General features: G+C 37.0%; 3 protein-coding genes and 1 long non-coding RNA gene across 9 annotated transcripts; 2 read left to right on the forward strand and 2 right to left on the reverse strand.

Annotated features, from left to right (window-relative positions):
- Nucleotides 1-3,913: 3,913 nt before the first annotated feature.
- LOC103957322 lies at nucleotides 3,914-4,718 on the forward strand. The gene is made up of 2 exons (XR_668688.3): nucleotides 3,914-4,369; nucleotides 4,462-4,718. It is a non-coding gene; the product is annotated as an uncharacterized LOC103957322 (long non-coding RNA).
- A 5,525-nt stretch (nucleotides 4,719-10,243) lies between these two features.
- Nucleotides 10,244-13,790, forward strand: LOC103957381 (probable UDP-3-O-acylglucosamine N-acyltransferase 2, mitochondrial). Of its 6 annotated transcripts, XR_007257723.1 has the most exons (12): nucleotides 10,248-10,588; nucleotides 10,684-10,891; nucleotides 10,978-11,054; nucleotides 11,196-11,245; nucleotides 11,543-11,607; nucleotides 11,731-11,782; nucleotides 11,859-11,929; nucleotides 12,072-12,138; nucleotides 12,361-12,432; nucleotides 12,585-12,675; nucleotides 13,182-13,283; nucleotides 13,750-13,790. XR_007257723.1 is itself a non-coding variant. In XM_048582533.1 (11 exons), the coding sequence occupies exons 1-10, from the start codon at nucleotides 10,462-10,464 to the stop codon at nucleotides 12,660-12,662; spliced, it is 867 nt and encodes a 288-aa protein (XP_048438490.1). In that variant the 5' UTR covers nucleotides 10,248-10,461; the 3' UTR covers nucleotides 12,663-12,675; nucleotides 13,182-13,285. The 6 variants fall into 6 exon arrangements, 5 of the variants coding, with proteins under 5 accessions (XP_048438492.1, XP_048438490.1, XP_048438489.1 ...); XM_048582533.1 differs by lacking the exon at nucleotides 13,750-13,790 and having other exon boundaries at nucleotides 13,182-13,285; XM_048582532.1 differs by lacking the exons at nucleotides 13,182-13,283; nucleotides 13,750-13,790 and adding an exon at nucleotides 13,062-13,085.
- On the reverse strand, nucleotides 12,777-13,739 carry LOC103941134 (protein NDR1-like). Its single transcript, XM_009351327.3, has one exon. The coding sequence runs from the start codon at nucleotides 13,561-13,563 to the stop codon at nucleotides 12,982-12,984; it is 582 nt and encodes a 193-aa protein (XP_009349602.2). The 5' UTR covers nucleotides 13,564-13,739; the 3' UTR covers nucleotides 12,777-12,981.
- Nucleotides 13,791-14,622: 832 nt separating the features above from the next.
- On the reverse strand, nucleotides 14,623-15,479 carry LOC103955644 (NDR1/HIN1-like protein 10). Its single transcript, XM_009367574.3, has one exon. The coding sequence runs from the start codon at nucleotides 15,430-15,432 to the stop codon at nucleotides 14,749-14,751; it is 684 nt and encodes a 227-aa protein (XP_009365849.2). The 5' UTR covers nucleotides 15,433-15,479; the 3' UTR covers nucleotides 14,623-14,748.
- Nucleotides 15,480-23,687: the final 8,208 nt, after the last annotated feature.

The raw sequence follows: 23,687 nt of genomic DNA on the forward strand, positions 1-23,687 counted from the left end.
GCCCTTTGCTTCTCAAAGTCAACCCAGTGCACCAGAAAGTTCTTGTCCTCATTCACAACAATATTGGCGTGGCTCAATCAGATTCAGGAGACCAACCAAAACATACGTTCCTACATACATGCAGATGCAGCAGTAAGCAGTAAGTAGTCTTCTTCTCTGAGTGAAATTGGGCCACCATCACAATAACTATTTCAATAAGGTAATTATATATACACATAACACTATATTTTTCTTGCATGCTGCATCAACTATATATAGAATTATTTAGCAAATGAAGAAAACAAAGAAGTTGAAGAGGACTGACTGCTGAGGAGGATATATTTATTGACAATGATGATGGTGAAATTGAGGACAGATGGTGTAGTGAAAGCAGTGAGACGAAAATTGGGGATGTCATGGATCAATATTTAAGGAAGGAAGAGATAAAGAGTGAGAGAAGCATATGGCAGTTGCAGGGTGCTGGTGGTGCATTAAAAACCTGCAAATAGGTGTATATTTTAAATTGTACATTTTTTTCCCTCAAAAATCGAACCGAAACCGTTTGAAACTGCATCAAACCGAACCAAACAGTTTGGTTTCATTTCTGTTTTGGCTTCAAACCGCATCGCAAAAAATTTCGGTTTCTGTTGCGGTTTCACTCAAAACCGCACTGAACCGCACCGCGCCCACCCCTAGCATGGTGTGCATGGATGGTTCCTATTTCAGCCATAAGATTAAGAAAATGAGTCATTTTTGACAATTTCCCTAAAAGATATGCCATCTCCGATTTTGTTGTTCTCAAATACTCATTTGTTCATATGTAATACATTCAAGGGAGTTGTAATTGACAAAATAGTTACATATTTGAGTACATTGTATTACAAATTCAAAGTCAATAGTACATAATTAAGTGTATGTAATAGAGTTATGTATGTTTGGAATTTCGGATCGGATTCCGAATATTAAATAATTCCAATTCCTATCCAATTTTTTTTCTTCTTGGATTTTGGAATTTTAGTTTTGGATTTGTATCCGACGAAATATCTTGAAATATTTTTGCTCATAATTGGTCGGAATCTAATTATATAATATTATGTATACTAAAACTCAGTTGCAGTTACTATTCATTAACAGTAAAATGGCGAAAATGCCCCTTATTTTTTTCTTCCTCTTCGTTTTAATGCTGAGTTTCTACAGTAATATGACTGTTTTGTACTTTTGGTTCTACTTGTCTTTCATCCTCTTTGCTTTGGCTTTGATTGTTCTAGATGTTTTTCATTGCCATTTTGCCCTTTTGTTTCCGTTTTCTTTCCTGACTTCCCCTCACATGTTTCCCTGCATCCCTGTCGCGATCTCGCCTTCGATTCCAACAAGTGCGATCAATGTCGCCCCTCAATTCCCTTCATAATCCTCATTTTCCGCGCCTCTACGTTCTCTCATAATCACCGTTTCTCTCTCTCTCACTGCTTCATCCTTAACAAATCTCAACCGCAGCCGCACTACAAACCCATCTGGATGGAAAACCCATGAAGAAATCTTGGTCGTCGGCTGACAACCGAACTACAACAATATCTTGACTCACCCTAGCATCACCAGATTCTAGCTTAAAACCCTCTCCGACCCTTTTACCCAAAAGCTCTCTCACCGATTTGTCATCAGGTAAGATAGTGGAGTTATTTGGCATTTGATTGAAGTTTTCTTTGCATAAAAGAAGAAAACAAACTCAAACCCTCAAACTAACATATAAAATTCTACAAATTCTCTCACACTTCATCGAATCGATCTCAAGTGTTAAGGTTTTAGGGTTTTGATTTTCAAATTTTGACGAATTGTTTCCGTCTGAACACCGGCGACAAAATATGTTGTTTGGTTGTCGAGAAAATATGTAAAAATGTATATTCTTCTCAACATATTTAGATAATTTTGAAGGATAAATTCGTCCGTGCACCTTAAAATTTTATGTTTGATCGGTATATGTTTTCATAATTAGATCATATCAAGCTCCATTCATGTCCATTTCTATTCCTAAGAGCTCGTCTTCTGTCGATGGCAACAATGGAGACTAGGCCTGAAGCCAAACCAGAACCAAAAGAAATTGAAGAGAGTTCTGAACCTCTTCTCAAATACAAGGTAATTAAAACTAAAATATCTTTTTTATGAACACCAATCAGCTTATTTGCCCGCTAGGTCCATTGTTCTTCATTTCGCATGTCTTTATAGAGATTTAATACTCCTCAATTTGGGATTTCTGTGTTGTAGATTTTGCAACAGCAGTTGCATGGGAAGCACGGAAGTTGTTGGTAATAAAGAGGGTGAAGGTTGCTCCACCAAAGGCCATGGAAATAAGGGTAAATGTCAAATATACCTCAATTTATCAGACTGAACTCTACTTCTACCGAAGCTCAGCAATAATAGCTACTGCATACATATAAGATACATAATATATATATATATATGATTTTATATGATGAAGCCTTGAGAATTGCATATTTGTAAACTATGAGTAGAGTTTTCCAGGCGCATTTACTTTGGGTGAATGCATTGTTGTTCATTCTGGTCGTCTTTCCAAAATCAAGCCCCTTACTCAGTTGGACAAAGTTTGCATCGTTAGTTGTGCCATGCCAACAGGTTTGGTATCATAGTCAATGCTTTAGAGCCTTGAATTATGTATCCTCAACTGATACTACATATTGAATCGTTTGCATTATACTGAATATTTTCTTTTTTAATATCAGGTTTGGGTTCCCCTCTCAATGTAGCAAAACGAAAAATTATCCTCAGTTGTTGTTCATTGGCCTCGCTGTAAGTTTGGACAAACTTTGTTGATCCCAAATTCTTTGTTCAAATAAATTGCATTTATTTTCTTTTCCGTATTTATACTGATACATGCATGATCTAGGCTACTAAAGGTGGAAGAATTTATGAGGCGCCACTGAGTATTGGGGTGGATTCGGTGGACTTGAAGCCCAAGAGGTTTGACGAAGGTATTTATTTTTTATTTTTGACGCTTGGATTTGGTTTAACAGGTAATTTAGTGGGAAAACATAGAAACATATTTTTGCTTAAACATTCTTTCCCTGGCCATAACTAAGAAATTCGGAGTAAATGAATTTGTGAATTCGAGTGACAATGACAAACTAGTGCATGAGATGAGATGAAAAATGATTCGCTATTGTTATTATGTGTTGGACATGAAGCAACATAGATAGTTAAGTTGTAACTTTAACTTACATTTTTATTTTCTTCTGCTTCTCATCTACCCAAGTCCACAATGTACATACAGCTAAGGAAAAGACCAAGACATCAACCAGTGCAGAAGTTCCTGATAAGAGTAATTGCAGATAGCACTACAAATGAGCACTACAATTTTAAGCTTGATGTTGGTATGTGATTTCCACTCCATCTCATCTCTTTTTTTTTTTTTTTTTTTTTAATGTTAGTTTAATTTTCAAACCTTTTGTACGTATCAAGTAATTCTCCATATAATTAAATAATGGCCTTTATTTTTTGTGTCTCTTTTTCGCTCCTCCGTCAATTCATTGGTTAAATAGATTGAAAAATTTTAGTTTTTTATATTGAATTCTTACTGATTCCAATTCTTAATATATAGCAAGAGAAACATTCTGGACAAAAGCAAAAAATAACATGATGACCAAGAAAACGATGGTCATTCCCAAACAAGCAAGACCAAAAGATTGACCAGGAAAAATCATAAACACTGAGCAGATGTGCGGTGCCAAGCTTTTGATATGGACATGGATATTTTTCGTATTTGAAGGATTTTGATACTATGAACTTCTGCACATGAATATAGCTTTCACAGCATCTCTGTCTTTACAACAGTGAGGAATTGCACACTGCCAATCTCCATCTTATGTATATAAATTTAACTTCAATAAATTCTGTTTCCTGTATGTACATATTATCAAAATATTTTAAACACCCGGAGCAATGCGCGGACACTTTTACTAGTGGTACAAATACTAAAATTCAATTTTCTGGCACTCTTCATTAAAAGTGAAATGGCGAAAATACCCTCGACTTCTTCTTTGCTCTGTGTACTGTTTCCACTTCTACAGTGGAAAGTCGGCTGTGCTCTTCCCAGCCACGCGTCTTTCATCGTTTGTTTCTCTGCTTCGACCGTCTCTTTTTCGCTTTTACCCTTCCTCTTCGTTTTTCACCACATTACCCTTCTCGTCAGCCCGTCTTTTGCTCTCAAATCCCTTCTTTTACTTTCGCAAAATAGTCTCACAAGAGATCCTGCGTTTGAATTTTTTTTTTTTTTTTTTTTTTTTTTTTTGGATTTGGATTCCAGTCTCTCCCGGTATTGAATCCTTTGCTATTCGGCGTTTTGTTCTCATCTTGCCATCGTCGGGGCAAGAACTTTAAGGTTAGTTTGTTCTCAATGTTTTATCCTCATTTTGCTATCTCTAGGCCAAGAAATTTAAGCTCTTTGTTTTTGTTTTTGCTGCGGATCTGCAGGTTGGGACAAATTTTTTGTGAAATTATTGACAAAGAAATTATATTGAACTTTGGTAAGTTTTAAAACAACTACGAGTAATTTTCGATTCTCAGTTTGTATTTGTTTGAAAAAAAACCCAGAAAATTGGTTCTCTCTGTGTTCTCAATTGATTCAAAGCATAGCATTGGAAAAAATATGTAATTATTGGGGGTTTTTGTTTTTGGTGGATTTAGAATTTTGTCTAAGTTTTATTATATTGGAGTTGAATTTGGTTGCTCCTTGGCTGTGGGGACTGGGGAGAGAGGTCTGGTGCGTCATTTGGCGAAGAAGGGTTGGGGAAAGAGACGGGGTGTAAGGAGTGCGGTTGCAGATGAGAACTATCAATTTTCTATCATTTCAATTTCTACAGAGCACCCATTTCCTTCCTGCAAATGGGTCTTACAAACTTCCACTCGGTTCTATCAATTTTGTTAGAATCAACATTCTGCGGAGCATTTTTGCAGTGAATTTCTGCGACCCATTTGCCTAATTAGTTTGCAGTTATATGGTATTTTAAAAAAGTTCAAAAATTAACTCACACGTTCTCCACAAGCACCTGATTCTTCAAAATTTTCCAAAAACGGAGAACTGAATCACCCAATTTTCTTAATTAAAGAAAGAAGAGAAAAAAAAAAAAACCAGTTTTCTTTTAGGTCAAATTCCAAGAGCCAATGAAGAAGTAAGTGAGTTTTCTCAGAGAGAGCGCAGCGGGGGGACTGACCTCTAAACAGCGAAGCAGAAACGAATCACTTGATTTTTAAACTGCAATGATCAGGAATCTTAAAAACTAAGCAGTTTTTCTGAATGTGTCTTCTTTAGGGTAGTGATATACACGTATCTCATTTTACTTTTTACATATTTTTTTAATTTTCGACCGTGGTTTGAATGAATTGAAATGAACATAAATTATCAAGGTGTGTGAAAAGTAAAATAGAGTGTGTGGATAACACATTTTTTTTTTTTTTTTTATCTTTTGGTTAAATTATATATCAGATTAAAGTTTAAGATGAAGAATTCCATTTACTCAGAATCCGACAATTATTTCTTCCACGAGACCCAACTTTAAAAGTCTTTGTGTGAATTGTTAATCTAACTTTTGATTTTGAGATAAGATTCCTGCTTAAAAGATAATAATTGTTCAAAAAGTGAGTTAAAAGGCTTTGTGTGAATTATCTACTTAGCTTTTGATTTTGAGATAAGATTCGTGCTTAAAAGATAATAATTGTTCAAAAAGTGAGTGTGCGATTGTAGAATTATCAGTGAAACAAGTCATACTATCCACTTTCAATAACATCGATATTGTCCTCAACTTGATAATTACCATAAGCACAATCCGTCATGTATGGGGTTTTGTCATAAAAAACTTCGGTATTAGTTAGAGTGGAGTTAGGATATTTAAACTATTACTTATCTTTTACTACGACTGATGTGGAATTCAACACGTCCCCTCATGTGAGACCCAATTAGTGGGTCATACGTGGGAGATCCACACATTGGCAATCATATAGAGCTAAGGAGACTCATCCTACATGCGAGGCCAAGGGACCCACTATCATCGAGTGGGGTCAAGGGATCCATCCATCACGTGGCTGTACAGTACGGGCCTACTCTCTGATTTTAATACCATGTAGAATTATTAGAAAGACGGACCATATGGCCAACTTCTAACATCATCGATATGCAAACCTGGCACGTTTTGTCCATCCACCCCTCCTCCACATATTGCCCATCCACTCATTTCAAGTAAAAAACAATTATCCAAATTAGCAAAATTATTTCAACAAATATTTTTAAAGAAAATACACACAAACACGACCAATTACAAAATAAAACTTAAATGCATTAAAAAATAGTTTTTTTATTGAGTGTTTAGTGTAGGTTTAGCAATTTCTTATATGATCCGTTTATTTGACTGAAACGATATAAAAGGGGAAAATTAGAATGCCTTACATCTTTTCTATAGTTGTTAGATTAAACTTTTATCCCTTTTAAAGATTTGATTAAGGCGCTTTGATCAATTGTCACTTCAATAATTTTCTATTTATTTAATTTCCATGTCATTAATTTAAATGCATTTATATAGAGACATAAAATAGCTTAGCAACTAATTGCCTATAATATAGGAATTTAATTTCGTCAATCCCCATTAAATGATATTTTTTTAATAAAATAAAATAAAAAAAATAATTAACTAATTCCTCATTTCCTTATTATTAGTATTTAAAAAAAAATTCTCCTTCTATTAAAAATGTCTCAATAAAAAGTCTTCAATACATATTTTTTTCACATATAGATATATAAAAAAAATATACTTAAAACTTATGGTACATTTGGGAATAAAAATATCGACTTTTGGTACGTTTAGATTTCAAATGAACCGAGAAACCAAATGTACCAAAAATTCAAATGTACCATAAAACCAAATGTAACTATTGTTATGTAACCCTTTTGGTATGTATAGATTTCAAATGTACAGATAAACCAAATGTACCAAAATTTTAAATGTACTATAAAACGAAATGTGTCCATTGTCAAGTAACCTTTTTGGTACGTTTAGATTCCAAATATAACAAAAGACCAACTGTACAAAAAATCTCAAGTGTACCACAAAACCAAATGTCTCTATCAGATAACCCTTTTGGTTTATTTACATTTCAAATGTACCGATAAATACAAAAAATCAAATCCACTATAAAACTAAATGTGTCCATATTATAGGTAGCTAGACGTAGCTATATAATCAAACAAATCTTTAGTATGTGTTGGGTCTTCTAAATAATAAAATCTGACAATTTTTTTATAAATATTCTACTATATTCACAAAAAAAAGTAAAAATTATAACAAACAATAAAATAAAAAAAGCATAGAGATGGATAATAAATGCATAAATATAGGGATAATAGGAAGGGAAAAAAAAAACGAAATGTTCAGGAGAAGTCATGAAAAACTAAAATTCTAAACAAAATTGAATTATGTGAAAAACTAAAATTAATAACCAAAAATTTAGGAAAATGTATGATCAAATTTTCAAAAGTGAGTGTATGTTTAATCTAAAAAACTTAAAAAACAAGGAGCCTATATCAAAACACCTCATATAAAAATAACAGATATAACACGACACGACTTGTTAAGATAACGAGTGTAACATGAAAACGACACGAACACGTCAAACATAACTTGTTTACTAACCTAGTGTCCTTCCGGTTCTCGTTTGTAAGCATTTTTTATGCATATTTTCCTTAAATTCTTTGTAGAATATATGAATATTTGAAATTGCTAATGCTACGTACCCTTAACATAGTCTTTGAAGAAATCCTTGTACGTCCCTCCAATTTTCCTTCTCATAGCCCCATATTGCATGAAAATAATGAAACTCTATTAGTAAATTTGCACAAGCATTCTAGTTTAATTAATTTTTTTGGGTAAATTACATAAAATTACCTTAATTATTGGGTCATTAACAGTTTCATACCTCGTCTTTAAAAAGTTTCAATGTCATACCTTATCTTCGAATTTGTTGCAATGTCATACCGTTATCTATCAATTTTTTTGTTAAATGCTAACGCGGCTTGAGACAGAGTCCACTTTCTGTTAAAATATTAATAAAATAATAAATTACCCTTAAAAAAAATCTCAACCCAACCTTGACCATCCCTTCTCCCCCTGCCTTTCTCCCCCTTCCCTTCTCCCTCCCTCCCTTCTCCCTCCCTCCCTCCCTCCTCTGCACATCCATCATTCCCTCACCCTACCCACGACCTTCCATCCCTTTCCTTTCTTCCCCAAACCCTAGTTTCTCTTCCCCCCCCCCCCCCGAGCCCAACCCGCAACCCAAAAAAAAAAACCATCTTCATCTTCCTCGACCCCTCCTTCCCTGCAACCCACCCCTTTCTTCCCCCTCCCGTCTTTCCCAAACCCACTGCGCACCCATCATCCCCCTCCTCCTCCGCACCCACCCTTTTCCCTGCACTAATTTATTTTTTTGATGAAAATGGTATATATAGATTTCAATTGACAAGTGTGCCAAATCCTCATGAATGTAAGTGGTCCGGAATCGTATCCCCCATTTCCTCTGACAAGTGTGCCAAATCCTCATGAATGTAAGTGGTCCGGAATCGTATCCCCCATTTCCTCTCTCTCTCTCTCTCTCTCTCCCCCTACTTCTTTCTCTTGAGTGATGGTCCAGAATCCCTTCTACTCCGCGATTCCGTTGAGTGATGGTCCGAAATCGTATCCTGGTTTAGATTCCGTTGAGTGGTCTAAAAATCCCTTTGGTGTCTTGGTTCCTTGGATTTGATTTCAGCTTCAAAGATGTAGGCTTCGACCGAACTGTGTTGCTCTAGCCCTGCATTTCGATGAATTGTTTGTGTTATTGATGATGCAATGGTTGATATTATTGATTGATGTGATTATGGAATGATGTTATGGTTATTATAAGTATGATTAGACTCGATGACCATTGTGACTAGTGAATATGATTGTGCTCCGTCGTTTGTTCTTTGTAATATTGCACGGTATGCATTGTAATATATTGTTGAGATATAACGAATTATGGGATGAATGTTCGAGTATAGTGAAATGATGAACTACGAATGGCTTGATCCCTGTTTAAGGTACGTAGGCAGTTTAACGAGAAGGTTAGATGCAGCCATAAAGCATACAAAAAAATTATTACGCAGTTGGTTCTTGAGTTAGGCCTTGTACATATTCCGGAGGCGGGATCTGTTAGATATACCTATGCTAGGTGATGTCACGCGTCGATCTTGGACGTATGTCAGGTTCGGGGTGTGACAGTATATGCTAGTTGTGGCTGATAGTGAGAGTGACGAATTGATCTCTACTTCAAGTCACTGTGTGACCTACTGAATCTATGTGATCCTACCTTTAATACCCTTTGGACTAAAGCCTATATCAAAAGGATAAGATTTGATGATTGCTACTTTTGCATGTTTATCTAAGATGGTCAAGTTAGCTATTATCCCAAGAAGCATGTATAGGCAAGCAATTAAACCAAGTTGGACTGACATGAAAGCTTAAGGAAGATAGTTTGAAGACCACACTATACCATGTGAATCATTGGCTGGCTAGCGTCTATTTGATATTTGTTATCAAACGTAAGACATGGATGCATGATACTTGTGGAACATGACATTGATTTTTATATCATAAACGAGAGATAAAGAATGTCAAGTTTGGTACGTATAACGAACTGTCTGGAGTATGAAGCAATGAACTTGCGAGTGATATACTCTTGTTAAGTTTGGTAATAGCTTAATGGCAGCTTTCCTGGACATATACGTTCGTCCTCGCAAGGTAATCCTATATGAAGAGGTAAACTATAACAAATGGGAATTAGATAAGCCAATTGAGTTATGATTCATGAACAAATATTTCACATGTCAAAAATAATTAGAATTTTAAGATACTACCCAATTCCGATCCAAATTATGTCCGTACTATGAAGGTCAAATACCATTCGATTGCATCAAAGCTGAAAAGTTTCACTTGGGGCTTTGGTCAGAACTGGCTAAAATCGAAATTTCCAATCCATCTTGCACTTGCACCCACCACCCGAGTATATGCTTCAACATGAATCACATAAGGGTAAATTGATAAAATGGAAACCTCTTGTAAAATGCCCATCCATAAAGTACTTTATCTGCTGGATTACGAGTGAGCATTTTACCAGAAGTTTTTATTGTATCAATCTACCCTTGTGTGATTCCTGTTAAAGCATATACTTGTACGTGGGTGCAGGGCAGACGATTTCAAAGCAGATTCCCATTTATTAGATAGAGAAGTTCTAAATAATCTATGGGCTTGGACTTTCAAGCCCAACACCTAATGTTGGTCCAACTCAAATCGCAAATCTAGGCGGACGAAACTGCCCTGCATTACAAAACCCCTTCCGGTCAAGCACGGTGGATACTTCGGTTCAAAATAAACCGGCAGCAGCCCGCTTTCCCTCCTCGGACCTCAGTTAATGGCAAGCGCTCTTAGAAGACTTGCAGCTGCATTCTGCTACTCGCCACATCTCCAATTCGTTCGAAGCTTCTCTCTGTTGCGCTTTGGAAATAGTTACCGTTCCTTCGTGTCTTCGGCTTCGTCTGGTATGCCCCGAACCTGCTTGTGAAAATGTCTCTTAGACAACACCTATTTTGTCATTAACTGCCATTTCTGCACTTGCTCTGTATTTCAAGATCAGAGGAGTGTGCTCCAACTGGTCATCCAGAATTCCGACAATGGAAGAACGGAGGTGGGATTTTCCACAAGTCTGCCTGCATTGACCCAACAGTTTTCATAGAGTTTGGTGCTGTTGTTCATTCTAAATCCGTTGTCTGCGAACATGTTTGTATTGGTTCTGGAGCTGTCGTTGGACCTTCGGTTACAGTTGGGCAATCAACGAAAATTGGGTAATGATCAAACTTTTAACTTGTCATTGCCTTGTTAATATTTTTGCTTGATTTTGATAGAGTAACTACGACCATAATCTCTGCAGCTACAATGTTGCACTCAGTAATTGCAGCATAGGAGATTCGTGCATAATCCACAGTGGCGTATGCATCGGTCAAGATGGTAAGGCCACTTATTGTAGGCTTTTACTCATTTGGGAATATTGATATGGATCAATCAGCTTAGTTATGATTTAATGTGAATAGTGTTTGATGTGCGGCGATGGAAAATGTGATGTTTGGTGGGATGTTTGTTTAACTACAGGATTTGGATTTATGGTGGATGAGCATGGGAATATGTTAAAGAGGCCTCAAGTTAGTGATGCTTTTATGTACTCGAATTGATGTCCTTTTGTTTTCTTTATCTTTCTTTGTGTTTTGAATATTTTTCTCTGATAATGTTTGAATGCAATCACGATATGTTAGTTCTTTAGGATCAACATATTCAATTTCGTAGTAGTTCGTTACATTGCATTAATCATTATTGGGGCAAGAGTGTCTTCATATATATGACTTGTATGACGATAAGAGGTTATTTATGCATTTTCATCCAACTGTAGAAATCAAAGCATCTTATTGTATGTATTTCTTGTTCTTTTCCACATCCCCAAGATGCTGAATGCTAGGATTGGAAACCAGGTGGAGATTGGTGCAAATACTTGCATTGACAGGGGCAGGTTAGAAATAGAGCCTTGGATATCAACTGATTTCAGATGCATGGTTATATTTTCTGAATAAGTTTGTACTTGGATTCTGTTAAAGTTTGAATAATAATTTATAACATTGTTTGGTTTATGCAGTTGGAGAGATACCGTTGTAGGGGATCATTCAAAGATAGACAATTTAGTTCAGGTTAACTTTTGCTTTTTAAGTTCTTGGGTAATTTTCTGGAATAGTATACAATTATCCATTTGTTCGTTTCTTGTAGATTGGTCATAATGTAGTTATTGGGAACAATTGCATAGTTTGTGGACAAGTTGGGATTGCAGGCTCAGTGACGTAAGTTCTTTTTATGTCCCCCCTGTATTTTTCTGATTTAGAAAGCCCACCGTAACATGATTCACTTTCACTTCAACAACTTAGCCGATGATTCAGAAGATCTACCAAATCTGATGGCTGTCCTTTTTCTTTTCTATTGTAGGATAGGAGACTATGTAACTATGGGAGGGAGGGTAGCAGTTCGTGACCATGTATCCATTATATCAAAGGTATTTTCTTACATACAATGGCCCAATCTAGTAGTAGCCAAAATTAGTCATTGCTTGTCACTTGTTAAAGAACTCAGTACAGGTTTTAAATATCATTTGATTTTGAAGTTTGATGTTACTTTCTTTTTTAGTTTTTCTACTGATATTTTATTCTTTTTCGTGCTCTCACATTTTTTCATTGGTTAACAAATATTTCTGAATATAATTACGTGGACTTTGAAGGTACGGCTTGCTGGTATGAGCTGTGTCATGAAAGATATTACAGAACCTGGAGATTACGGTGGCTTCCCTGCTGTAAGTATCATGTTGTACTCTACTTATGAAAAATGAGAATAACAAGAAAAATTGTTTTCATGTATTGTGTACCCAAAATAATGGAGCTGGAACTGTGGGTGATTGTTGGATGTTTGGGATATATAAACAACATAATTCTGGTTGCGTTTTAGGTTCCAGCCCATGAGTGGCGAAGGCAAGTTACAAACTACAGTCGGACATCAAAACAGTGGAACCCTGAGAATCATTAGAAAGGAAAATCAGGTGCACTCACATGTTATTAAACCTTGAAACTGAAATTTAGACGGAATTTTGGTTGCGTTTGCGCCAGCTCTCCTAATAATATTAAGGCATAAGTCAAGAACTTGTTCTTAATTCTACTGTTGTATTGTTATTTATGACTCTAAAAGGGAGTTGGAAGTATGTATCATTACAATTGTGCAGGTCATTTGCTAAACTGTTGAATTGTGTGATCTACTACAATAAAAATTGGAACAATTACGAGTATATAATTTACAAGCAACAATATGAAAGTAAGGGAAGCCATATTGTAAATTTACAAGAAAACATCTAACCTAGTAATTGTCGGCTATTGCTCCTTCTCCATTTCTTGGAAGCATGGCTTAGCTTAACTTTCTTCTTCTTACCAGAAATCTTACCATCTGAACCGATAGGTAATTTACCGTGCAAATCTAGCCCATGATGCTTACTCCTCACTCCCCATGTTTTATATTGAACCCGAGTTAGTAAAGCCACCTTCAATTCTGCAGTTGCATTCAATATGGAATTGCGAAAAGTTTTCCAAACTCGTGGGTTGACATCAACAAAATCAATCACTTGATGGGTTTTACCTTTTCCTTGCCGAAAAGCAGGTATGTGTTTCTCCCCAACACTATCGGACCCATACAAGAACGTTAAAACTGCCTCATCATAGTAAATGCTAGAGTCTTTGTTAGGATTTTTGATTTGAAGGCCATATGTGAGAGAACCATTGTGTCCCCCGCCCCCTAAATCAGATTCTGGGATGGTAATATCCACGATGGTATACTCAGGGTCCTTTGGACGTAAGGCCACCCATAGACAGAGGGCTAGGAGTCCCAAGAAAGCTAGAAATTGCATAGCCCAGCAATTGAAAGTCTTTGCTTCACACATTTCTCCGTCTGAGGATTAGATTCACTTCAAAGTTTTAAATGAATTGGGTTGCACTAGTTGTTTATATGAGGATTCATAAGTAGGAGGAGAAAAGTAGGAGTATCAGAGGGTCCTTGTAATCCAAGTTACAAGAGGATATGTTCTTTTCTTCTTGACATTGAAGGATAAAGTCTGATATATCTGTAGGTCAGGAATTGTATTTCAGGCAACTTGGAATCCTTGGAAGAGAAGGAACATGATTTGGGTAAGCTCTTCTGATCCCTTACTTATGTAGGAGTCTACCCAATTCGGACCCATTTTATGATAGTGATTTTGTTGAATATCTTGATTATCCCCTAAATTCCCTTGGATCCGATTTGAAGACGAATCAAATGGCATCGTAAGCTTCATTAAGGTAGTGTTTATGCTTTGAGGATGCACAAATCATATTTAACATGTTGGAGTTTGAAAACAAAATGTCTTTTCTTGCATCCAAATAGCTCATATTAGTGTTTATTGCTAAGCCAATATAGCACAAATATTGTACATGATCATCTTTTAGTACAAAAGTTTTACATGATTTGGAGATAGAAGTTGAAGATTTTTACCAACTTTTTTCTGTCTAAAAGATTTATTTTCGTTTTTGCATTCGAGGAAACATGGAAAGCATATCGAAAAGTGTGAGAGAATGTTAGCAATCTTTGCATTTGGACTTTTTTTCTTCTTTGCGTGACCCGTGACATATTTTTACTCAAAAAACAAGTGTCATTTGAAGAAGTGAGAAGTCTAAATGCAAAGGTTAGTGCAACTGTTGCTAGCACTTTGCAAATTGTTACAGAGGAACAAAAGTTAACAGAACAAGAAAAGAGGAAAATTATGCTTGAAGGCCTTTCTAGAGGTTCTAATCACACAAGCACCACATCAGCGCTTTGTCGTAAAAACCGTTGAGGTTCTGCAAAATACAGTACCAATTTGTTTTCACAATTCCTTTTAAAGTAAAATTATAACGGTTTTATTAGAACATTAAGAAACGGTAAAAATTTCAATAACATCCTGAATTAAAAAGATTTGCACCACAAATTCAATAATTTGAACCAATTAATGTAGAAAGATTGCACAACAAATGAAAAAATCACACAAAGAAAGGGAAAATAAAAACATTAATTAATTTATAAACGAATTTAAAAAATAAAAAAATGTCCCAACTCAGGTGAAATATACAGGGCATCTCCTATCTTTAGAAACGGGCAAGATCAAGCCGTCCTGGCCCACATCAACATCACAGTTGGCGTGCATCCGATGACGCCTGCTATCCCACGCGTGGATCTTAAACCTAATCGTAGCCGTAAATTCAAGACGAAAAACGACCGTTCCTTTTGTACGATCATTCGTGAACTCCATCCAACGCTGGTTATTTACCGTTAAGGTGGCCCCCTGAAACGACCCCATCACGATCGTCGTATTCTTTGGGCCTTGATAAAACGGGTCCAATAAACCCGTAATTGACCCGATCCGTTGGTCCCTATAATACACCGTTGCGTCCATCGAATCATAATATATGCCTATATTATGGTTCGCGTTACGGGCTGTTGCATTGAACGTTATCTCCGCATTTGCAAACCCGGTTTCTTGACCCAAACCCGGAACTGAAAATGCATGGATGTGAAATCTAGGGCGGTGGGGACGTAGGCTGAGCCATAGTATGAACGTTATCATACCAAGGATGAGGAGGAGGCTTAAGAAAATGGTGCATATGAGCTTGGAGACCCGGGTGGTGAGGCTTTCGCGGACGCGGTGGGCGTAGTACCGGGTGGTGTGTTGACGCTTCATGGGCCGTTGTTGCTCTGGGGTGGTGGAGTACTGGATCGGCAGCCGGTCGCAGTTGAACATATTCTGGGAGAAAAGAATGCGTGGGAGGAGGGTTTTGGTGAGCAGGACAGAAGTGTTCGTTAATGTAGTTGGTTTTATATATGTTGTGAAGTGAAGGGACGTTAAAGCATTTTGGTCTTTTTGCATGCAGAAAGAAAAGAATATTAACAACAGTATATCAATAGGTTTTGCATATTCATGCTCATTGTATACGAAAGAATAAATGTTTTTAAGGATTCTGGAAAGTATATAACGAATTTCTAAAAAGGAAATAATCCTGTGAGCCGGGGATCCGAAAGGTTTATTTGCTTCATTCATGAACATGGCACTAATTGTTAGAATCCTTTAATTATTCGTCGTAGTATTAATCAAAGTCTGAATAATTAATCAAATATATAAGGTGTGATTGTGACAGTATCATCGGATACCTACTTTACATACATGTTACAAGTTATGACATTGTTTAGGCCTGAAATTCAGATTTTCGACTGAATTGAAGTCAGCCCAGAAAGGTGACTGCAAGTCTTGACCCTTGATTTGACCAGGATAAAGTAGGACTGTCTTAAGATCAAGATCGGTTTCTGTTGAGATTCAAGTCATTTATTAAAGGATTAGAATTGGATTTTTGGATAACGGTTGAATTTATCACTTAGAGCAACCAGATTCAGAATCTTAATGCAAATGAAACTCAGTGGTGATGAGTTTTGATGAAGGTAATTGTGAAGATAATTCTGCATGGTTGAAGAATATGCTGAAGAATTGGAATATTATCAGAATTCTACAACTCAGCAGACTTTATCATCACGAAATTCAACCTTATAAATAGAAGTAGTTTTGCAATGTAGAGGGACTTTCAATTCAACACACTAACAAATGCTCTACATAAAACCTTCTCATTCCCTAAGAAAAATACTAATTAAACATCACTGAGTTGACATATCAACAACATATTTAATTCGGTTGAACATCACTGGAGCCGTAGAATTAGCTTGGTCTAGGAGTTTCTTCAGTTTGGTTAAACAACACTTACTGCTTAGTTGACTGGTTATCTATCCTAAATTTAAGCAACACCTACTTCTTGTTCGACTAGTTATCTATCCTAAATTTTGGTCTAGGAGTTTCTTCAGTTTGGTTAAACAACACTTACTTCTTGGTTGACTGGTTATCTATCCTAAATTTAAGCCAGCGAAGAGTCTTTGATTGTTTCAGCAAAAAGTCTTTGAATCTTTCACAATAAGAGGCCACTTCATTAGCTTTCTTGACAAAGTGAGGTGTTATACAAGTTACACTATATTCGGGACACTGAACACCAACCGTTATTGGCCTTCTTAGCAAAAGGCATAAATGTGTCTTCAAGTTATAAAACCCAAGTCTGAGAGTGTTTCTTCCTCGGTTGAAATTGCTCAATGCAGAAAGCAACAATGCATTTCATCACCATATCACGCACCGCATCCATTTTACTCATCTGACCAAACTCAATAGCGAGTTGGCACGCTTGCATCAGCAATCATTCTCAACAAGACATCGTTGGTTTATAAATTGCTTCGACTTAGTCTGAGTAAGTTTTGAGTCAAAATTTTAACACGCCATGTAGGACCAAAGTACTAAAATTGCAAAGTTTCCAAGTTCAAATTATTTAGCAGCATGCATATCTAGTACAACTGCATGCGTTGCAGAATTTACATAGAAAAAAAATATCAATTTCCCATGCTGGGCCAGAGTTTATTCTACCCCCGCAAAAGAGGGAAGTAGAAAATGGGATCCCACTCCCACTTGCAGAACATCTTCGCCGTCCACATCAAGGGGATGGAAAAGTACTTGCAACAAGAGACAGAGAGCGTTAGTACGAACTGCTCATCCAGCCTTGATATACAGTTAAACTTAATTAATTAATTTAAAACCCTAAAGCCCACACAGACACGGAACCACAGATATGATGGGTCCAGATGCGTTGGTTGGCATGACGACAGTGCTTTCTCGTCGCGACTTGGGCTCGATGGAGGTTCAAGCTTAGCCACCCCGATAAAGCCCCTCGCAATCGGCGTTGCACGTTAATTCATTTGCATGCAATAATACAAATGACTCGCACAAACAGACACAGTACGGGTGTCTGGAATGTCACAGCGTCACAGTGTCACGGTGTGGTGGCGCTGAAGGGGGAAGGGGGGCTACCTTATCGCTATATGCTCATACTACATGGTGATCTGTCGTTATCAACATTTTCCATCAAAACAGCTTAATTTGTCAAGTGTCTGTAATTAGAAACTTCAACGGTCGAGCCCTTTACGCAAAGGGTTCTTCATTTTTTTCAAAAAATGAGAATTAAATGTGGAACTCACTCCACATCGAATTTCAACGATCCGAACCTTTTATTTTGTAAGTCACGATTCATAGATCATCCTTACAAAAATTTAATTCAATCCAAAACCATTTACCTAGTTAATTATCAAGATAAAAATTTATTGTTTCTTATATAACAAAGTATTTGTTAATTTCTTTGAACTCAATTCGATGTCTTAAATACTTCTGATTTGGCTAATATTTTGCAAGAATGATCTATAAGGTGCAACTTGAAAAATAGATGGTTCAGATCGTTAAAATTAATGTGATGTGGACCCCACAACTAATCTTCATTTTTACAAAAAAAAAAAAAAAAAAAAGGAGAAATTAGGTTCTTATCCTTCATTTTGCTACTCCATTGATTAAAATCCTATTCATTTTTAATTTTTGATCAAGGTCCTTGGGTATTATAACACCATTAATTATTTCAATAATATTTTTTTTTATTTCTAAATATATTCCTTTAATGTTAAAAATGTTACAATTATTATATTTATATTCATGACTAAATTTTTTATCATATATTTTTAGCTTTAGTTTGTACCCATTTTTAATATGTAATTCTTTTTTAATTTGTACCAATTTTCTTTTCAGTTTTAATTCGTACCCATATATTAATTTTTTTTTATGCCCATATTTTTTAAAGTTTATTTGTATTTGTACCCATATATTTTTTTTATTTGCACTTTTTATTTTGCTAAATGTACCCATGCTAATTATATGTACCCATTCATGTAAAACTTTTTAATCTTAAAATGTACTCATTCTTAAATACCAATTTGTTATATGTAAAATGTACCCTTTTTTTTTTTGGAAGTGTTATTGGCACTCCAAAAATCTTATTCTACACTCCTCACAAATGTATTTTTCTTTCATAATATAGAAAGTTTGGAGTGTATAATGAGATTTTTGGAGTGCTAATAACAATTCCTATATATATATATATAATCTATTCAATTTTTTTCTAATCCATTTTTAAACTTATATGGGTACATTCTTTTTTCTTTGATTTTAAAATGTATCAATGTCAAGTTTAATCGAAGAAATTTACTAATGTTATTAAACCTAATATCTTTTTTTTTTTTTTTTGTGATTTTGAAGAATGTACCCATGTTTTGATCCAATAATTTTTTTGGTTAATTTTGTTGAATGAACCCATGTTTATATACACACACACACACACACACACACACAATAGTATATTTATATTTTAATATTTTTAATCCCACAAATTATGATTTTTTTATTTAAAATCTCATTTATATAAACAACTAAAATTTCTAATTTTTAATTTAAAAATTATAGTAACGTACATAGAAATAAATTATCACATTAATTTCAGGGACCTCGATCAAAAATTAAAAACCACCAATGTGACATCCCACATCGTCCAGGGGAGTGATCCTTATATGTATATTCTCATCTCTACCTAGCACGAGGCCTTTTGGGAGCTCACTGGTTTCGGGTTCCGTAGGAACTCCGAAGTTAAGTGAGTAACGCGCTAAAGCAATCCCATGATGGGTGACCCACTGGGAAGTTGCTCGTGAGTTCCCAAAAACAAAACCGTGAGGGAATGGTAAGCCCAAAGGGGACAATATCGTGTTACGGTGGTGGAGTGGGCCCGGGAAGTGATCCACCCGGGCCAGGATGTGACAATTTGGTATCAGAGCCTAACCCTGGTCGTGGTGTGCCGACGAGGACGTCGGGCCCCTAAGGGGGGTGGATTGTGACATCCCACATCGCCCAGGGGAGTGATCCTTAAATGTATATTCCCATCCCTACCTAGCACGAGGCCTTTTGGGAGTTCACTAGCTTTGAGTTCCGTAGGAACTTCGAAGTTAAGCGAAAAGGGGGCTAGAGCAATCCCATGATGGGTGACCCACTGGGAAGTTGCTCGTGAGTTCCCAAAAACAAAACCGTGAGGGAATGGTAAGCCCAAAGCGGACAATATCATGCTACGGTGGTGGAGCGGACCCGGGAAGTGGTCCGGCCGGGGCCGGGATGTGACAATTTGGTATCAGAGCCTAACCCTGGTCGTGGTGTGCCAACGAGGACGTCGGGCCCTTAAGGGAGGTGGATTGTGACATCCCACATCGCCCAAGGGAGTGATCCTTAAATGTATATTCCCATCCCTACCTAGCACGAGGGCTTTTGGGAGTTCACTGGCTTTGAGTTCCGTAGGAACTTCGAAGTTAAGCGAGAAGGGGGCTAGAGCAATCCCATGATGGGTGACCCACTGGGAAGTTGCTCGTGAGTTCCCAAAAACAAAACCGTGAGGGAATGGTAAGCCCAAAGGGGACAATATCGTGCTACGGTGGTGGAGCGGGCCCGGGAAGTGGTCCGGCCGGGGCCAGGATGTGACAATTTGGTATCAGAGCCTAACCTTGGCCGCGTATGTGCAGACGAGGACGTCGAGGCCCTAAGGGGGGTGGATTGTGACATCCCACATCGCCCAGATGAGTGATCCTTATATGTATATTTCCATCTCTACCTAGCACGAGGCCTTTTAGGAGCTCACTGGCTTCGGGTTCCGTAGGAAGTGCCGACGAGGACGTCGAGCCCCTAAAGGGGGTGGATTGTAACATCCCACATCACCCAGGGGAGTGATCCTTAAATGTATATTCTCATCCCTACTTAGCGTGAGTTCCCAAAAATAAAACCGTGAAGGAATAGTAAGCCCAAAGCGAACAATATCGTGTTACGGTGGTGGAGCGGGCCTGGGAAGTGGTCCGGCCGAGGCCGGGATGTGACAATTTGGTACCAGAGCCTAACCCTGGCCGCGTGTGTGCCGACGAGGACGTCGGGCCCCTAAGAGGGGTGGATTGTGACATCCCACATCGCCCAGGGGAGTGATCCTTATATGTATATTCCCATCTCTACCTAGCACGAGGCATTTTAGGAGCTCACTGGCTTCGGGTTCCGTAGGAACTCCGAAATTAAGCGAGTAGCGCGCTAGATCAATCCCATGATGGGTGACCCACTGGGAAGTTATTCATGAGTTCCCAAAAACAAAACCGTGAGGGAATAGTAAGCCCACAGTGGACAATATCGTGCTACGGTGGTGGAGCAGGCCAAGAAGTGATCCGCCCCGGGCCGGGATGTGACAATTTGGTATCAGAGCCTAACCCTGGTAGTGGTGTGCCGACGAGGACGTCGGGCCCCTAAGGGGGGTGGATTGTAACATCCCACATCACCTAGGGGAGTGATCGTTAAATGTATATTCTCATCCCTACTTAGCACGAGGCCTTTTGGGAGCTCACTGGCTTCGAATTCTGTAGGAACTTCGAAGTTAAGCGAGAAGGGGGCTAGAGCAATCCCATGATGGGTGACCCACTGGAAAGTTACTCGTGAGTTCCCAAAAACAAAACCGTGAAAGAATGGTAAGCCCAAAGTGTACAATATCGTGCTATGGTGGTGGAGCGGGCCTGGGAAGTGGTCCGGCTCGGGCCGGGATTTGACAACCAAGGTTTCAATCAAAAAATATTCATAGCTAAGGACCGCATCCAAAGTCTCCCAAAAAAAAAATCTCTTTCCTTAAAGGTTTCCTATATATATATATATATATACATTTTTTAGCTCTAGCTTACGTTAACGTCCCCCCAAAATAGATTACATGTGATGGAAACGGTGAAACTTGGAGGACATGATCGATTAAGCAATGTCCTTAATTAGACTGTTGAGCACAATGTTGTGTAAAATATATGTTCATTCTTTGACAATATAGACTCATTACAATTGTCTAAGAGAAGTTACCACTTTTTTTATGGATGTAACTTCAGACATATCCTATTCAGTTAATTGAATAAATAAATAGTCGCTTAGTAGTACAGTCTAATGATATTTCTCTTCACTTATAAGTGAGATATCTTAGGTTTGAATCTCAAGAATGAAAAGTTCACAACCAATTTGTCCCCCCCCCCACCCCAAATCATAGTGCGTGTGTGTGTGTCGTTGTATTCAAAAAATTGATTTCGTTCACTTATTAATTCAGTGATATACACACACACATGTAGTGCGTGTGTCAATATTCTAATATTATGATGTATCTTTCTACATAATTACAAACATTGTGAAAATTGTGGGAGTAGGATTCTCTCCCCTCCAATTGTCTTCCCCTTCCCTCCCCTCTTTTCTTTTTGTCTTTTTCTCTCTATAAACAAATTCACACAAGATGTTGAAGTGACTTAATCGTAACTATTCAAATAGAAGATGATTGGATGGGAGAAAATTTGGAAGGAGGAGAATCATACTCCAAAAATGTGTTACCATATTCATTGATATCCTAACAACATGTATTAAGAAAATGAGCTAGCTCTTGCATGTTTAATTAAGAGTAAGTAAAACCATTTAACATTAGTGGTTAATCTAATCCATTACTCAGATATTTATTGATTTTAATTATGTGAATTATTCCTTTCGATTGATATATTATAGATCAATCGAGTTACAAGATGACCCAGCACATGATTTTATGTATTTTTATCGACATAGCACAGAAACAATATTAGAAACATATATCTTACCCTACCAGTCACTAGAAATCGAACTGTTTACAGATCATATGGGATCCCACATTTATACCCTTTCTCTTTCAGTTTTATTGGAACTTTGTCACGGTCTCTGAATTTTTGTCCTTCTTATTGTCTGCATGCACATCTATTCCAAGTCGGTCCTATGGACATTTCTCCTTTTGTTCTGCCACTTAATTACAACTTTTAACTTATAAGTTCTCTTTTGTTGGATAGCATATGGTTGATTGGTTCAAACTTTGATGAACAACCGAGATCGACCGAAGATTCCGATTAACTTCTAAGGACTCAGTCACTCAGGCCATGCACGTCCGTATGGAATGAGAGCAACGTAACTAGTAGAGTGGCCATCAGTCAACACCCCATAATTTGTCTGTTCCTTGGAGGCCAGGGCAAAGATTGGGCCACGTTTTATCTTTTGAGACCTTTCTCTATCGGATCACGTTTTCACAACTCTGTAGGCGTTGTAATTTCATTCCCCCATCCCTTGAGCAAACGCGACCTATATGTAAAATAGCCTATATATATATGTGTGTGTGTGATGGATTTAACAATGCAAATGTAGTATCTAGATTCATGGGAATTTTTACATCATTGTTCAAAGTTCTTACTAATATATTGCTACAAGAATTTAATTTGTTCAACGTAAGTTTATGACATCGTATATAGCAATTTTTTGATCAGGAACATTTGGAAGTCTCAACAAATACATTTGAGTCAATAACCTTAATAGCTAATCTAAAGCTTTTTTGAGTAATGCCATTATGACCTAAATCATAAATCATCTTTCTTTTAAGTTACTTTTTTCAGATCAATCATGTTCAATTATTTGACATTATGACCTAACCATTTGGCCATGATTTGGAGCAATTAAGTTCCATGCCCTTTAGAGCAGCCAAAAAAGCTTGAAAGTAATTAAAATCTAAGCCACATCATTTTCAGATGAAACTTGTAATGTTAGTTAGTTCATTCAACAAAAGCTAGGAGTACAAATAAGACCAACAAAAATGCTTTGGTGAAATTGAAACCCCACCACATCCACACATATGTCATAATTTCATGATTACAATGCACCTTGCATATAGCATTCCATAGCCAACCACCATTTGAAACTCTATAAACAAGTTTTCTATCGTCTAAGTAAACATTGTTGGATGATTCATTTATATATATATATATATATATATATATATATATATATATCTTGCATTAGGCGGTATTACTAATTAATTATGACATCTCTGATACCATGTTGAATTATCAGAGAGAGAGAACGGAGGCTCATTTCCAACAACATTAGTATTGTCTCCAACTTGGTAACTACTACCTGTACGATCTATTAGGTGTGAAGTTTTATCACAAAATGTCTCATTATTAGTTGGAGTAAGGTTATGATATTTAAATTAT

Source organism: the organism of the source record quoted next, unplaced genomic scaffold, assembly GCF_019419815.1.
Source record: "Pyrus x bretschneideri cultivar Hongxiangsu unplaced genomic scaffold, Pyrus_bretschneideri_v1 Contig19, whole genome shotgun sequence".
In the NCBI taxonomy this organism is placed as follows: Eukaryota; Viridiplantae; Streptophyta; class Magnoliopsida; order Rosales; family Rosaceae; genus Pyrus; species Pyrus x bretschneideri.

Coding starts and splice junctions, on each gene's coding strand:
- LOC103957381 (XM_048582533.1), top strand. CDS start 10,462: ATGGCAAGCGCTCTTAGAAGACTTGCAGCTGCATTCTGCTACTCGCCA. Junction 10,589..10,683: donor CGTGTCTTCGGCTTCGTCTG/GTATGCCCCGAA, acceptor TTTCAAGATCAG/AGGAGTGTGCTCCAACTGGT. Junction 10,892..10,977: donor GGGCAATCAACGAAAATTGG/GTAATGATCAAA, acceptor TAATCTCTGCAG/CTACAATGTTGCACTCAGTA.
- LOC103941134 (XM_009351327.3), bottom strand. CDS start 13,563: ATGTGTGAAGCAAAGACTTTCAATTGCTGGGCTATGCAATTTCTAGCT.
- LOC103955644 (XM_009367574.3), bottom strand. CDS start 15,432: ATGTTCAACTGCGACCGGCTGCCGATCCAGTACTCCACCACCCCAGAG.